The following is a 14482-nucleotide window of genomic DNA, read 5'->3' as shown; positions in this document are numbered from 1 at the left end:
AATAGCTTTCCTGTATTAACTCCACACATATTAAGCATGGTACAAAAAAACAAAGTCAAATTGTGAATATTTCATTAACTTTTCCGTGATAAAAAAATCTTGACTGAAACATCAGTTGAAACATAAAATTATGCGCCAATTTTCGTAAGAAATACTCGGTATTATTTCGAGAGAAAAAAAAATGTATTTCATATATGCAAAAACAACTATAGCTATGTGTTGTACAAAGTTATAATACCTTTCTTTATTGCAGGCATGGCCTTTATTTCATTTTACAGGAGATATATTTTTTTTGGAAATTTCAACCAAAACAATAAATAATACAAATCAATGGTTTTCACAGCAATTTTTTTTTTAAACTGGTAGGCTTGAAACTGACATTTTAAATGCATCCACGATAAACAACACAAAACAAAAAAAAAAAAGATCAGAAGTATGTCTACAAATGCACAAATGTACCTATATTTCATGGATTATCTTAATGAGATGTATACCGATAACCAGTGTATAGTAAGAAGAAATATGTGTTTATTATATTTGTTGTCCTTGTATTATTCAATTTTTTAAAACATGATTTCTCCAATATCTTTGCGAAAGATTTTACACACGAATAACTTCTAATGGATGCAAAAAACTAAACTAAACTTCTACACTTGCTAAGCCCTTGTTTGTAATATAAAATTATTGCTACCGTTGTAAATCCTGCTCTATTGTACACAACTATAATAATAATAATAATAATAATAATAATAATAATAATAATAATAAAGGTCTCAAAATCTAAGCACTGAACTCTAGTACCTAAGACTTTTAGTCACAGAACTAGTTTTCTTGATATTGTCATGTCCACCATTTTGGCCTCGGCTGGTATAATAGCACAAGCCCCAGGTGCGCCACCCCTCCTACACACTCTATGGGCAGGACATTTAGTTCGCCACCCGCCCCTAGATGGCAGACAAAGGGGAATGTAAAGTAAGGTGACTTTGTCTACCTGCCCCGTCTAACTCAGGGCAAATATGTAAATATATGGTGTTGTTACAAGAAACTGTTAATGATACAAGTGAATGTAAAGAGTTTTGTAAGTCGAATATGTATGCACAGGAAGGGTGCAGATGTGCCCTCCCTAATGAATATGTACATATTTTGTATATTTACCCTGGCTGAGCTAAGCAGAAAGCTCTTCCCAGTATTTCTGGGCCAATAAAAGTGACTGAATATTTGAGCAGTATTGTTTTAGGCAGCGACCTCTCTGGAGGACTGCTCCTCCCCCTTCTTTCCTCTGGTAGGCAGTGACCTCTCTGCAGGACTGCTCCTCCTCCTTCCTTCCTTCTCTGATAGGCAGCGACCTCTCTGCAGGACCGCTCCTCCTCCTTCCCTCCTCCTCTGGTAGGCAGCGACCTCTCTGGGGGACCGCTCCTACCACTCCCTGCTCTTGGGCAGCGACCCCTGCTCCCTGTGCCCCTCTCAGAAGCCCGGGACAAGTCAATATGCTGCTATCCTAACAGGGTGAATATGTGCAGGGATATATTTAAGCAATTTATTTGATAAGTGTTTGGATAAGCCTGAATGGACAGCACAGTGCACTAACTTGTCTCTGGTCCTCGATGTCTCTGTGGGCTCCCTCCTGGCCTTGGCACTCGTCTGCGTCAGACTCTCCTTCTTGTCACCGGCGGAGGAGGGTGTGGGCCGACTCCTCCTCGGGGCCCTGGGTCTCCGGGCCACGTCTCCCGGGGCGATGTCCTCAGAGGAACTGCCGTGGCTCAGCAGCTGCTCGCGGCTGGTGGCCCTCTGGAGCAGCCTCGCTGTCCGCCCAGGCCGCTCCAGGCTCCCGGACTTCTCCTTCTTCGACAGCAACCGCGCCTGCACCATCGATGTCTTGCGGGTCTCCTTCGTGAAGCTCTCCACCGACGAGGTGGAGGAGGTCGGCCCCAGCCGCGACGTCCTGACGCGAGTCGGCCCGGGCCTGGGTCTCGCCTCCGCCCTCCTCCGCGTCGCCTGCCCCTCCGAGATGGTCCCCAACGTGGCGGCCGGTCGCCTCACCTGGTCCGCCTTCCTCCCCTTGCGGTGCCGAGCGTCGCCGTCCTCGTCGCTGCTGGCGCGCCGCGACTCCTCGTCCGTGTAGCCGTTCACGGCCTGCAGGATCTGGTCGGCCGCGCGCGTCAGCTCCTCCAAGATGGCGGAGTCCGCGTCCTTGCCGGCCGATATCCGCCGGCAGGCCTCCGCGCTCTGGTGCACCCGCGACTCCGACGCCAGCATGTCGTCCTCCAGCCTCTGCTCGGCTGTCCTCGGGGCCTCCTGCCGGCCCCGGGAGGTGGACCGGTGCCTCGCCGCGCGCTCCTCCCGTGCCCAGTAGGCCTTCCTCTCCTCACCCCTCTGCACGCTCGAGCTTCGCGGCGACGGAGAGCGCTTCCTCTCGTGGCCGCTGTGGTGGACAGGCGTGGTCGATCCTCGTGTCGCGGAAGAGCTGCGAGAAGGCTTCACGACATCAGGGGCTTCCTTGCTCGGAGAAATCCTGTGACAACTTGCGGTAGTTTTCGTCACGGCTACCTTTCTGTCGCATGCGGTTGACAAGACAGATGAACGAGTTTCAGCATTATTTGGCACACTCACTGGCGTCTGTGAGATGGGAAGTGGCATGATTTCCTCGTAGTCATGGTCACTATCATCGTATTTATTTACCTTGGAAGATGGGAGTGGCACATTTTCATACTTTCTGTTGGATGGGGATGACAATTCTTTTCTTGATGGGTGAAATACATGTTGGAAGTTCTTTTCATCACGAAGTAGAGAACTTCTCTTTTCTTCAGTAGTGAGATAGCTTTTAGGAGGTTGGGGGGATGGAAATTTTTTAACAGATGATAGTTTGATAGTTTTCGGGTGGCCCATGTACACATTCTCTCTAAATACCGAACTAGAACTGTGAAATTTTTCATTTTTTTGCTGTGATGATTGATTTTCGGCCAGGAAATCAGTTTGCATGAAGGCATCCTGGCTTCGACAGGCTGGTTTCTGCGCCGCCTCACCGCGCGGGGGCGACAACTCCGGTCTGGCGGAGCGACGTCGGTCCGACTGTGGCGTCGGATGGTCGCTGTCATACCTCAGGGATATGGATGTGATCTTCGGCCTCCCAGACCTCGTGCTCACCAAAGTCTCGACTGATCTCAGCCTGTCAGAGTCCGCGTAAGATGGCAGCACCGCAGTTGCGACGGATACTTGGTGCTGACGATGTACGTTTGGGGCCGCATCTACGACACAAAGAATTACACCATACATTTATAATCCACCAATCACAGCAAAAATTTATCAATTGAAAAAAAAATTATTTTTCAGTAACGATACATCAATTATCAAGAAAATGTTTTACTTAAAAACAAGTGGGTGAATATAGTGAATGTAAATGTAATTTGTTATTGCAGTTAGTATATTATAACTATTATGTTCTTACAATTAAGTACTCAATGTTCCTTTTGAAATAAATTTCATCTTCTTTAAAAATAGAATGTTAGAAGATTATATGTTTCTAGTATATTTTGGCAGCATTTCCAAATATATATATATATACTGCAACATTCACTTACCGTTCCCAAATGGCATTGTTAGTAAAATGAATTTAAAACATTAAGGTATGTACTGTGCAGTAGCACAGTCAGGATTTTAGGTAAAGAGCGGCCCAAACCGATGAAATACGAAAGTACCTATAACTACAATGATATCTAAAGAGGTTAGTATTGTTCAAATCTGGGTAACATTAAGATAAAGGTTATTTATTCTGTTAAAATTAGTTAACATAATAATTATTTTTGAAAATGTAAACTAAAGGTGTAAATGTATGTCTTGGTGTCACCATCAGGGGCGGATCAAGCTGGAGTATCAAGGGCAGGTACCACCCTTATAAAACTTCAGTCATTGGGTTTCAAAAGTGCCACAATACAGAAAATAAACAACTAAACGTCAAATGATATATAGGTAGGTATACAACCTACGATTTTCAGGTACCTACACAGTCCTTCCAATAATTTCGTTGTAGCATTAAAAACTGTTACAAAGAGACATGTCAGTGCATATAACTAAAACCCAGTTCCATTTCAAAACTGAAATGCAGTAATTGCACTGGTAACATGAAAGCAGGTTAAATGTGGATTATCTCCAGTCAGTTATACTGTTATGAGTGCCTCCGTGGCAAACCTCTGGGTCCATCACTGCCCCATCAATATTCCTGCTAGGAAAAACCAGCAATTCTGCTGAGATAAAAATATTACAAAATGTTTTGTATTTATTGTGTGTGCTAACAATATTTTATTTCTTGTACAATCATAATTTAAAATAATCTATTGCTTGTATTTTTGTTTTTTGATGGGTACCTACTGTAACTATTATGTATTATTTGTGCACAGTATATTACAACAAAAAAAATTTCCATTAACTTTCTGCTAAAAAATTAACTTCTGTACTTAATATTTGGACTTAAGCTTCAAAAACTACATAAAATATGTAAATACCTTACAAAATTGTAATTCACACAAAAATTACAAACCAAAATAATAAAAAAATTAACAAGAAATAAAAAAAAATATATATATACTTAAATTATTTTTGATAACATGATACACACGCATGCTTTAAAGTACAAACACAAAAATTGAGGGTGGCATGCACTTATTGAGATAGGTATTTTACAAGTTGGTGAGGACCTGGGTGGTTAAGTACGAGTGAGTGGTACCTTGTCCTGCGCACGCCCCACTGAACGTCCTGAAATGGTGCCGCACGTTGCGGATGCCTCGCACGCGACTCCAGCTGCCCGACAGAACACTGGCCTCGTCGTCTTCGTCCTTGTCCGGTTGCTCATCTCCCCCGCCGCTCAGGATGGAGCGCACCTCTTCGTCCGCCTGCTCGCTGTCGTCGCTCTGGCCGTAGAGCTCGCGCAGGGCCGCCAACTGGCTCGGCACCGCCATCGGGCCCTCCTCCGCGGCGACGGACTCCCCCTCGTCCGACATGGTCCTCAGGCTCACCGAGCGGCTGCTCTTGGTGGACTTCTCCTCGAACTGCTTCGACAACTTCTGAACTTGGGTGAACGGTTTGCCGATCGTCTTCATTATGAGCGAAGGCGATTGCAACACTTCCGGCTTCCCCGAGTCCGCGGCGCACTTGAGTTTGGTCCTGACTTTCGAACTTCCGAACAGGGCACCGGGTTTCTCTTCAGACACCGGCGAAGGAGTCAGGTCGATTGTGATGGTCGTCGAAGTCTTTCTCGGGCATTCCTCGGCTCTAGTTTTGGGAAGGTTCGGCTTTATGCCCGACCTCCCTCGGTTCGTCTGTCTCTCTCTACTGTCCTTACCGATTCGAATGACAAGTCCTTTGTCTTCGCGTGAATCTGCAAATGGACCAGCACGTCAGGGCAACCACACATGCTTCACACGACAAGCCATCAACTCCTATTGCAGATCTCGGGTTATTGTTCGTAGCGTTATGGTACACAAGCACAGGCAGCATCGGTGGGCAGTTATGATACGCAAGCATCTAGCAACTGAGTGAAAGATTCCATGCATAGCCTCGAGTTAGAGAATCTTCATGCTTCGTGCGTGGTGATCTACACTTTCACTTGCTCCAAGGAACGGGAACTCAGAGTGGGAAGAGTGGAAGAACAACAAAGTACGACAGAAAAGAGAAGGACATCAAGGTTATTCTAACTACGTATGCACTCTAGAACTGTTAATAAATTACAACAAAACATGAATAACTACATTATACCTTTATTAAAATTAATATTAAATATATTATTTTGTAAATTTTATGAACAAAATATTTTAATTTGTATGTTTAGTTATAAGTGGCACATACATACTTAGTGGCCAAGTTTTCTTCTATAATTAAAAATTATAAAATTTTCTTGACAACAACACTCATTACTCATACAGCATAAATGAACTTTATTCTGTGCCTTACAAACATATTATGAACGTTACAAAAATTTTCAATAATATAATATCTATGTTTGTAGTGACAGATTCAAGCATCCCTATAATTTCACAACAATTAAATAAACTTATTTTAAAAAATTTTAGAGGTTAACTTGCATTGGTGACAACAATAACACCATGCTTTACAAGTGTGACAACCATATTCATTAAATTAACAGGCTATACATTTAAGCAACCAAGTCTGGTGTTCATGTATTGCTCTAATATTTATTTTGCATCAAGATGTTTGTATTCCTTATTTGTGTAATATTACTAGGTATGTTAAAATATGTTATAACTTATACATACAAATTGAATGAATACACTTGCCACTTGTGAAAATTAAAATATTTGCAATCATTTTTCAAGAAATGTGATTGAAGAACTTAACTTATTTATTTAAATCAATTTGTAAGGAAATATGATTGTAAAAATTTTATCATTCCCATGCAATTATAGATAGTAAGTGAAAGAATGCCATGAGCCACAGAAAAAGGTTTGGAGACAAACATAGCAAAATTAATAAACCAAAATTATACATTGTTCATTCATAAAATTCATTATTATAACACCACGAAGTCTTAAAAATGCTGATATACTATACGTATATATAACACTTTCACCAATCTATGTCTTAACCACAACTCTTCAGGTAGCTAGTGAGCACTATCAAACAAACAAGAAATATGGTTCAAAGTAGTTAATATATGGGAAGTCAGGCACGGGGTATTAGGGTGTGGATTGGTTAATACTGGCAGCCATATTGGATATATAAAGAAATGAAATCATGCTATATTTATTTTTAAATCATACATGTACGTACAGTAAAATTATAAAGTTCATCTATAGTACTCAGTATGCTACATACATCTTCCTCTTTAAATTATTTTTAGTTACTTTTAAGAGTGAACAAAAATTACAGGGTCCAAACCCAGTACCTCCAGGGACCATAATGTAAGTACATTTTTAATTTAAATATTTTATTAATTTTAAATTTGCTTCGTATTGTTTAGTTTATTTTATTAGGTACCTACCTTTCCCTTATCAGGATTCAAACCGAAGACCCCAATGTTCATGTCGTAAGTGCATCTTTCTATTGAAATATTTTATATTAATTTTTCAAATTGTTTGATTAAAATTTATTAAATGGCTCTACGCGAGATTCACACCAAACCCCCAAGGTCCATGTCTTGTGATTATTATTAAAATTGTATTAAAATTGTTATTTTAAAATGTTTTCCGATATTATTATTAATAATAGCAGATTTTCAATGGTGGCTGTAACACCACAACAAAAATGGTTAGTTCTATAAAACAATATGGCAGATGTGACACAATCCAAGATGATGGAAAATTCTAGAAAACAAAATGGTGGAATCAAAGGTGGTGGCTGTGATATCAATCCACATGGTGAATAGTTCTATAAAACAAAATGGTGGAATCCAAGATGGCGGCTGGGGTTGAGGTTACTCATGATGGTGGCCAGGATCAAGGTCATTCAAGATGGCCGCCATGACATCACAATCCAATATGGCGGCCGTCCATTGACCCCATCTACAATCCACACCCTAATAACATGTGCCAAACTTACCATATATATAGGTACTACTGTTAACACGTTAGTGGGTCTTAAAAAAAATTTGGGAATGTTTAACTTCTGGCTATTTTAACTGCTAGGCTTACTTATCCCAGAAGAAAAACTGAAACAAACATATATGTGACCGTAGGAAAGATTTTAAAGAAATTTGTTTAAACTTTTGTGGAAAATCATACAATTTTTAAACACAGATATATTTTGTACCCATTATACACTTAAAGTGCCACTCCACGTGTTGAAAAAAGGACCTAATTATTATATTTAACTTAGTTTTAAAAGTAAAACTTAATCGTCCTTTGCCCTTTTGTAGGTTAATATTAAATCGAATACCACAAACATATGAAAGCAAGACGAGAGTGTGATGTTGAGCAGCTACCACAGAAAGGATTAGTGGTGTGTCCTTGGGTTAGAACCAAGTGGCTTTTGACGTAGTGCTCATTAAGTTGCATGAGGCTAGAATCAAATCATCAACCTTACCTTGTCACATACGTGAACAAACTATAGTTCTATTCAAAAACTAAATAAGTAACATAGATTATAGCTGATAACAATGTTATATAATATACAATAAATATATAATGAAACTTACGGATACAAATATATCAACTATCCATAATTTACCTTCCTGAAAGCTTTGATCATTACATGGAAAATGATTTTAAGTACTTGAATGTGTATATAAGAAAGTAATTTTTCTATAACTATGAAGTAATGGCATAAATAATGGGTTGGTTGGAATAAATTTATTTAGAGGAAATTACTGATCAAGGAATCATAAAGTAATTTTAAAAAACTATCCACTATTATTTGTAGATGAAACTTTTACTATTTGTACTGATAATAATTTAAAGTAAATATGAAAAGAATAAATTTCTGGTGTGAAACTTAAAAAAAACAATGAGTCACTAAATATCTGCTGAACAAGATGAGGATATTGTTAGCCTGACGGGTTTTTGTCTGTCAAATCTTTGATAGTATTCCGTTCAAATCAATTTATTTTGCACTCTAAGTTAGCATGTTTTTTATATTTTTCTTAGTGCCATAATCACAAACAAATGTGATAATATCCTTCGATGAAGGATGTTTGCAGTAGTCCCCACATACCCACCACCCTAAATGCACATTATTGTAACTACGTGTAGGTCATTTTATGGAAGACGTATTCATATAAACAATACATTTTTAACCAAATAAACTAATGTACCTACTTATACCAACAATAAAAAAGCAGTATAAATACAAATACACAGCATGGATGCAAAATATTATGAAAATAATTTTTAAAAAAATTAGCAAACAATGCAGTTTCAACTACACAGAACCTTCATCAAATTTTTTTTTATGTTGGAAATCTCAAGGTAGGTAGCCTATAATTCAGCTAAAACGCTAGAAAAAAAAAGCAGTTTTTCATCCATCGATACAGCCGTAAAACACCTAAATTATTACTTTCCTGTTAAAATAAGCTTCAAAAACTTTCAAGGAAAAATTTGAGCCAATTTCAACCCCTTTCACAAAATAACTTCATCCATGTTTCTGGTCCTATGTGTAAGAAGAAGGTAAACAGTATTTACAAAAAAAAATTACCAGTTTATAAAAATTATGAGCACCTCAATATAAACCAAAGTAACTTTTGAACAATGATGAAGTGAAAATCTTATATCTTTAAACGAGCAATTCTTGTGTGTTTGTGCGTGTATGTATGTATGTATGTATGTGTGTGTATTTGTGTATGTATATATATATATATATATATATATATATATATATATATATATATATATATATATATATATGTATGTATATATATATATATATATATATATATATATATATATATATATATATGTGTGTGTATATATATATATATATATATATATAAAATCTGAATTTTGGAAACGGCTCCAATGATTAGTATGCAGGGGGTTTCGGGGGCGATAAATCAATCTAGCTTGGATTCATTTTTAGAAAATGTTGTTTTATCCGTGTTTTCAATAATCAACTTTATCTATAATCAACTTAAACATAAATGACTCTTCTGACATCTATTGGCGAGTAATAATACCATTTTTTTTTAATTGGGAGCAACTATCTGCTTTAATGACCCAACAACACTAAAGCTACTCCAGTAGATGGCGTTGTTAAGCAACACTAAGCCAATGAGTGTTTGGTTTGAGGTTAGACCAAGAAAATCAATTTTTTACTTATATATTTTGTGTCTTTTTAACTCATGTGTTCACTTAAAAATGCCTAAACTATCTTTGAAAAAAAAAAACACTTATTATTTTGTCAGTAAGATCTAAAAAGATTATTCATTTTTCATCAGTATGAAATTCGTATTTAAATATAAGTTCTTAAAAACCCAATTTACCAACAAAAAAAAAACCAAGCAAAGCTCTGTCATCCAGGTACTATATTTAAAATGTTATAAATATATATTTATTGACTATGCTACTACTAGAAACAGCTTACCAAAGCAGTGCAGCAACATTATGAACTAAGAAAATATAATTTTAGAATGCTTAATTACTAGTTTGAGACATCAGCATAAAATAGAAAAATATATTTACAGATGTAATTAAAAATTAGTGCGAGCTTTTTTTACTTATCCATAGAACACAATGGGTCAAGGTATTGTAAGCTACAATCATTAAATGGCTAGACTGATATGAGTTGTGTTAGTGATATTGCAAATAATAATGTAAATAAAATTTAGGGGTTTTTAAAAATAATAACAACAGAATGTTGAGTCATATATGGATTATTGCAAAGATATTAGGTTCTTGAAGTTGTTGATTAAAAGGAACATGACTGTAAACTGTACCTTGTCCTTCAGGTTCTTCCTTGTAAAGCCAGGATGGTTTGGACCGGTCTCCATCTTCTGGAGGATGCTCGACAACTGTCGCCTCACCAACTCCAAAGTTGACCTTGGTTGAGTATCCTTTGCTCTCCACTTGTCGTACACGGTCGGCTACGGATATCTTCACTTCAGAGGCACTCTTCCTCTCCTGAGAATCTTCGAAACTTCGTCGTTGACTCGCAGGCCTCAGAGATTTCAGTAACTTCTGTAGTTCAGTTTCTCTGGTCTCCACATTGTCTGCAGACTGCCTCAGCATCACGTTGGATCTCCATGGAACCCGAGATTCTTCCTCCTTGACCTGGACAGATCTCAAAGGCGTACTCCACTTGCTGCTGCTTTCTTCATTTGTGAGTAGATCAGTTTCCTCACCTAAATGGAATGGTCGGGGCTTCCTATTGTTTTTCAGTATTCCTTTTGGCTGGCTGTCGGCTGACATCAAATTATCCTGATTTTCGTTAGTTTGGTCAGAAAACCCTAATTCCTCAGGAGGAAATATAGTGGCGTTTGATTCAGTGAAAACACTATCTTCCTTTTCTCCAGTTTCTTCAAATGTCTCTCTGCGACTGTTAGAATTCCTCGGAGCATCTGGCGCTGATACTGTTTCTGTGACATCTGCACTTGCAAGGAGGGACTTTTCGTATGGAGAATCGCCAAATCTCACCTCTGGCAGTCCACTCTTTGGCTGTTCGGGAACAGGATTGCTCCTACGCCTCCTGCGGAACATGTTTGTAGGCGGAGGCTTTTCATTGGTTTCGACGATGTTAAAACGACCGGGCTCTGCTGCGAAATGAACTTCCGTCTTGCAGAACTCGACTCGTTTCGTTTTCTTCCCCATCAACATCTGGTCACTGTCATCCTCCTCCTCGGCAGTCGTTTTATTCTCTGCGGTGTTGTTCGTGAAGGACACATGGATGCCTGGACCAATTGGATCCCTCGACCAAGACGATGCAAAGCTCAAGTTTCCATGCCGCTTTGCAAAATCAGGTGACGATGTAGACGTTAAAGATGATTTCACACCAGACTGTTCTATTCCACTACTGTAGCCATTTTCAGTGTTGTAATCAGTGTAGGTACCTCTCACATACTTGGACTCATCGACAGCTATTGAGTGCCTTTTCAGCTCACATTCTGTGGGTTGTAATGCTTCACCATCTTTCCACTGCTTAGTACTAAGACTGCCATCATGTCCATTCAATGTGACGGGAGTTCTTTTCCAGTTCCTGGCAACAGCACTGCCGGACAGCTGTTGGAAATATTGCCTTTTATTATCCACAATTCCCTTTTCCTTAGAGGTGTCCTCTGAGGTTATCGGGATTGTTATAGTAACAGGATTTGACAAACGCCGATTTTCTCTAGCCATGAGGTTGTCAATGAGTATCTGCACACCTTTAGAACCTTCAGCTGACTTCTTCATCCCGACAGTGCCCTCGCTGCTCGGCTTCTCCAACAAAGGTTCGGAAATAAAAAGAGCGTTATCTTTATTGGCTGTCTCTACCCCTAAAGTTACAACTGTCCTTCGTCCTTCGAAACTCTTTTCGTCATGAACAAGAACGCTATTTAAATTGTTAATGCGACTTACTTTATGAGGCTCACGCCAGTTATTTGCAGCTGCATCATCACTTTTTAGTTTGGTCGGAGAAGCTCGATGCCACGGCAGAAGACCAACAGCTTCAGTCGACCTGCATATGCCGCTGTCAGTTGAAGACTCCACTCTGTTCTTCTCCCTGAGCTTCGCGAGGCTGGGCTGCTCGGGCGCCTGTCCGCCGTGCACTTGCTCGAAACCGTACGATTTTCTCCTGTTGTACCATTCTTCAGTTCTGCTTCCTCCACTGCTGCTGGATCTGTTTGACGTCCTCGATTCTAAACTACCGGTCCCTTGTGGTGGTTTACGCACCTCCCGGCCACTTTTAGTCTGTGTCTCCATGCCGTACACGTATGATTTAACACGAGATGCCGGCACGTCCTCCATTTTCTCGTCGTTGTCTGCCTTGGTGAAATCCTCCGTCACAATACCGTCGTCAGTTTCTTCCGAATCTTTGCTTGGGTCCTCGACAGGAGATCCAGTGCGACGCAGTCTCTCTCGCACTTCTTTCAACGACTCAACTGTCACAAACGAATTTCGCTTGTTTTTCTTCGGCGCGGCGTCTTCGTGCTTCTCGCCGACGACGCGGAAGCCCAGCGCCTCGCTGTTTATGATGTCTTCGCCCCTTTTGAGCACGTTCTCAAAAGCCTCGTGGCCTCGCAGACTCTTTATGTCGAGTCTCCGCCTGCCTTCCAGTTCCTGCTTGAGCTTCTGCACGCTGCCCTTGGGGGGAAGGTCCTCCGCGGCGACGGAGGACCTCGGCGACAGCTGCAAGGACCTCCTGACCTTGGACGACCTCCGCCACTCGTCCACCTCCTCCGGGAGGTCCTCGGTGGACGAGCTCTTCTTCCTGCCGACGGCCTCGTGGCCGTTGAAGGAGCCGGTCGAGCCGGAGCTCCTATAGGACCGCCGCTCAGACACGGACCTCCTGAAGGAGCCGCTGTCCTCGTGGATCTGCTGGCAGAGCCGGGACACCTCCGACAGGCGGGCGCCCGTCTCCTCGTCGATGGCGCGGTCCACCAGGCTGCGCGGCCTGGACGGCGGTCGCCGGCCGCCTATGGAGCCGCTGCGGCCCACGCTCGCCTTCGTCTTCTGGGAGCTCAGGTCTAAAGGGTTTAGAGTGAGCTGGAACAAGCCACAAGTGTTTGCAACTATGTGCACAGTGGGTGGGCTGACTTCTGACCTAAATCTCCAACAACCTGCATGTCCACATTAAATTATGTCCTACGATCTTTCAAAGATCTATCATGGCACCAAATATGCGATTGAAATATTTAAATATCTTGTTATAAAAAAATGTAAAATATTTGCGGTTAGAAAAAGAACCAAAATAACCCTCAATGTAGCTACTATTGCCCCCTACCTATGAGCTAACCTTTACTACAAGGAAAAGAAAGTAGTATATATATATATATTTATATTTATATTTATATATATATATATATATAAATTGGTAGGTCCTGCTACAGGTTTCAGATTGTGGATGGGTTAGGCCATCTTGGATTGTGACATCATCTAGCCAGCTTGAATAATGACATCACCATTGAATATTTCGTTACAATCGTCATATTGAATTCTGATGTACCATCTGGTTTTTGGTTTGGTTAACGTACATACTTATTTCTGCATTTTTTTCATAGGTATCCCTGAGGGAAAAGCTGGAGAGGGATAAAAAATTTGGGAATGTTGTAACACTAGGCATAACTAAGAAACAACTAATATGGTGGATAAGAAATTTGATCAGTACTCTAAATTTTAAATAAAGATGCGAATGAATCAAGTATCTTTAAAAAATCTGAGCTATTTGTAATAAGGTGAAATTATTTAATTATTCTAAGAAACATTTAACTATAGTAAATAAAAGTGTTAATGTAAACGATGGGATAACTTAGTTAAAATTAAATGTGTGAGAGTCTAATAATTATTTAATTGTCTATTGTGATTTCTTTAAATTTAAATTCTAGGTATACTCGAACATTCTGAAACACAAGTTATACAATCAGATTCTTAATTTATACTAAAAATTTTAAAAATAGCCACAACAATCAGTCACTTGAAAAAATATATTCTTAAAAGGTTTTGTTATGAATTTAATCTTTTATGCATGTGAAAATTTATCGTGTCTATTTAATTACTAAAAAATGTTTGGAATTAATCACATACTTTTCTTTCGATAGTAAGATGTCAGCACTACTCTGACATTGCGCGAAAGAAGCCGCAGCTATTCGCCAGTTAGTAATAAACAAGTGTCGCCTACACGATTACAAGCTACCCAGTGTCTATGGAAGCCTGCAAGTTAACCCACTCGTAACCACAAGTTCGCGCGTATTCTTGTGAGAGATGTGAGCTGTGGGCAGTGAGCAGTGAGCTGTGGGCAGTGAGGTGTGAGCTGTAGGCAGTGAACTGAGAGCTGTGAGCAGTGAGCTGTGGGCAGTGAGCTGTGAGCAGTGAGCCGTGAGCTGTGAGCTGCGAGCTGTGAGCAGTGGGCA

The 14482-nt window shown here is 40.1% G+C and overlaps 1 protein-coding gene across 5 annotated transcripts in view; it reads right to left on the bottom strand.

The window, feature by feature from the left end:
* Positions 1-14482, bottom strand: part of LOC134530123 (uncharacterized) — a 290742-nt gene that overhangs the window by 14603 nt on the left and 261657 nt on the right. For 3 of the 5 annotated variants that reach the window (XM_063364731.1, XM_063364732.1, XM_063364733.1), the window contains exons 5-7: positions 10376-13118; positions 4721-5371; positions 1589-3245 (exon numbers count right to left, since the gene is read on the bottom strand). In XM_063364731.1, the coding sequence (XP_063220801.1) occupies positions 1589-3245; positions 4721-5371; positions 10376-13118 (5051 nt within the window). The remainder of the gene's footprint in view (positions 1-1588; positions 3246-4720; positions 5372-10375; positions 13119-14482) is intronic. The other 2 variants (XM_063364734.1, XM_063364735.1) reach the window with 1 other exon arrangement.

This window comes from Bacillus rossius, chromosome 3 (assembly GCF_032445375.1).
Source record: "Bacillus rossius redtenbacheri isolate Brsri chromosome 3, Brsri_v3, whole genome shotgun sequence".
Lineage (NCBI taxonomy): Eukaryota > Metazoa > Arthropoda > Insecta > Phasmatodea > Bacillidae > Bacillus > Bacillus rossius.
This window is presented reverse-complemented; position numbering and strand designations above follow the sequence as displayed.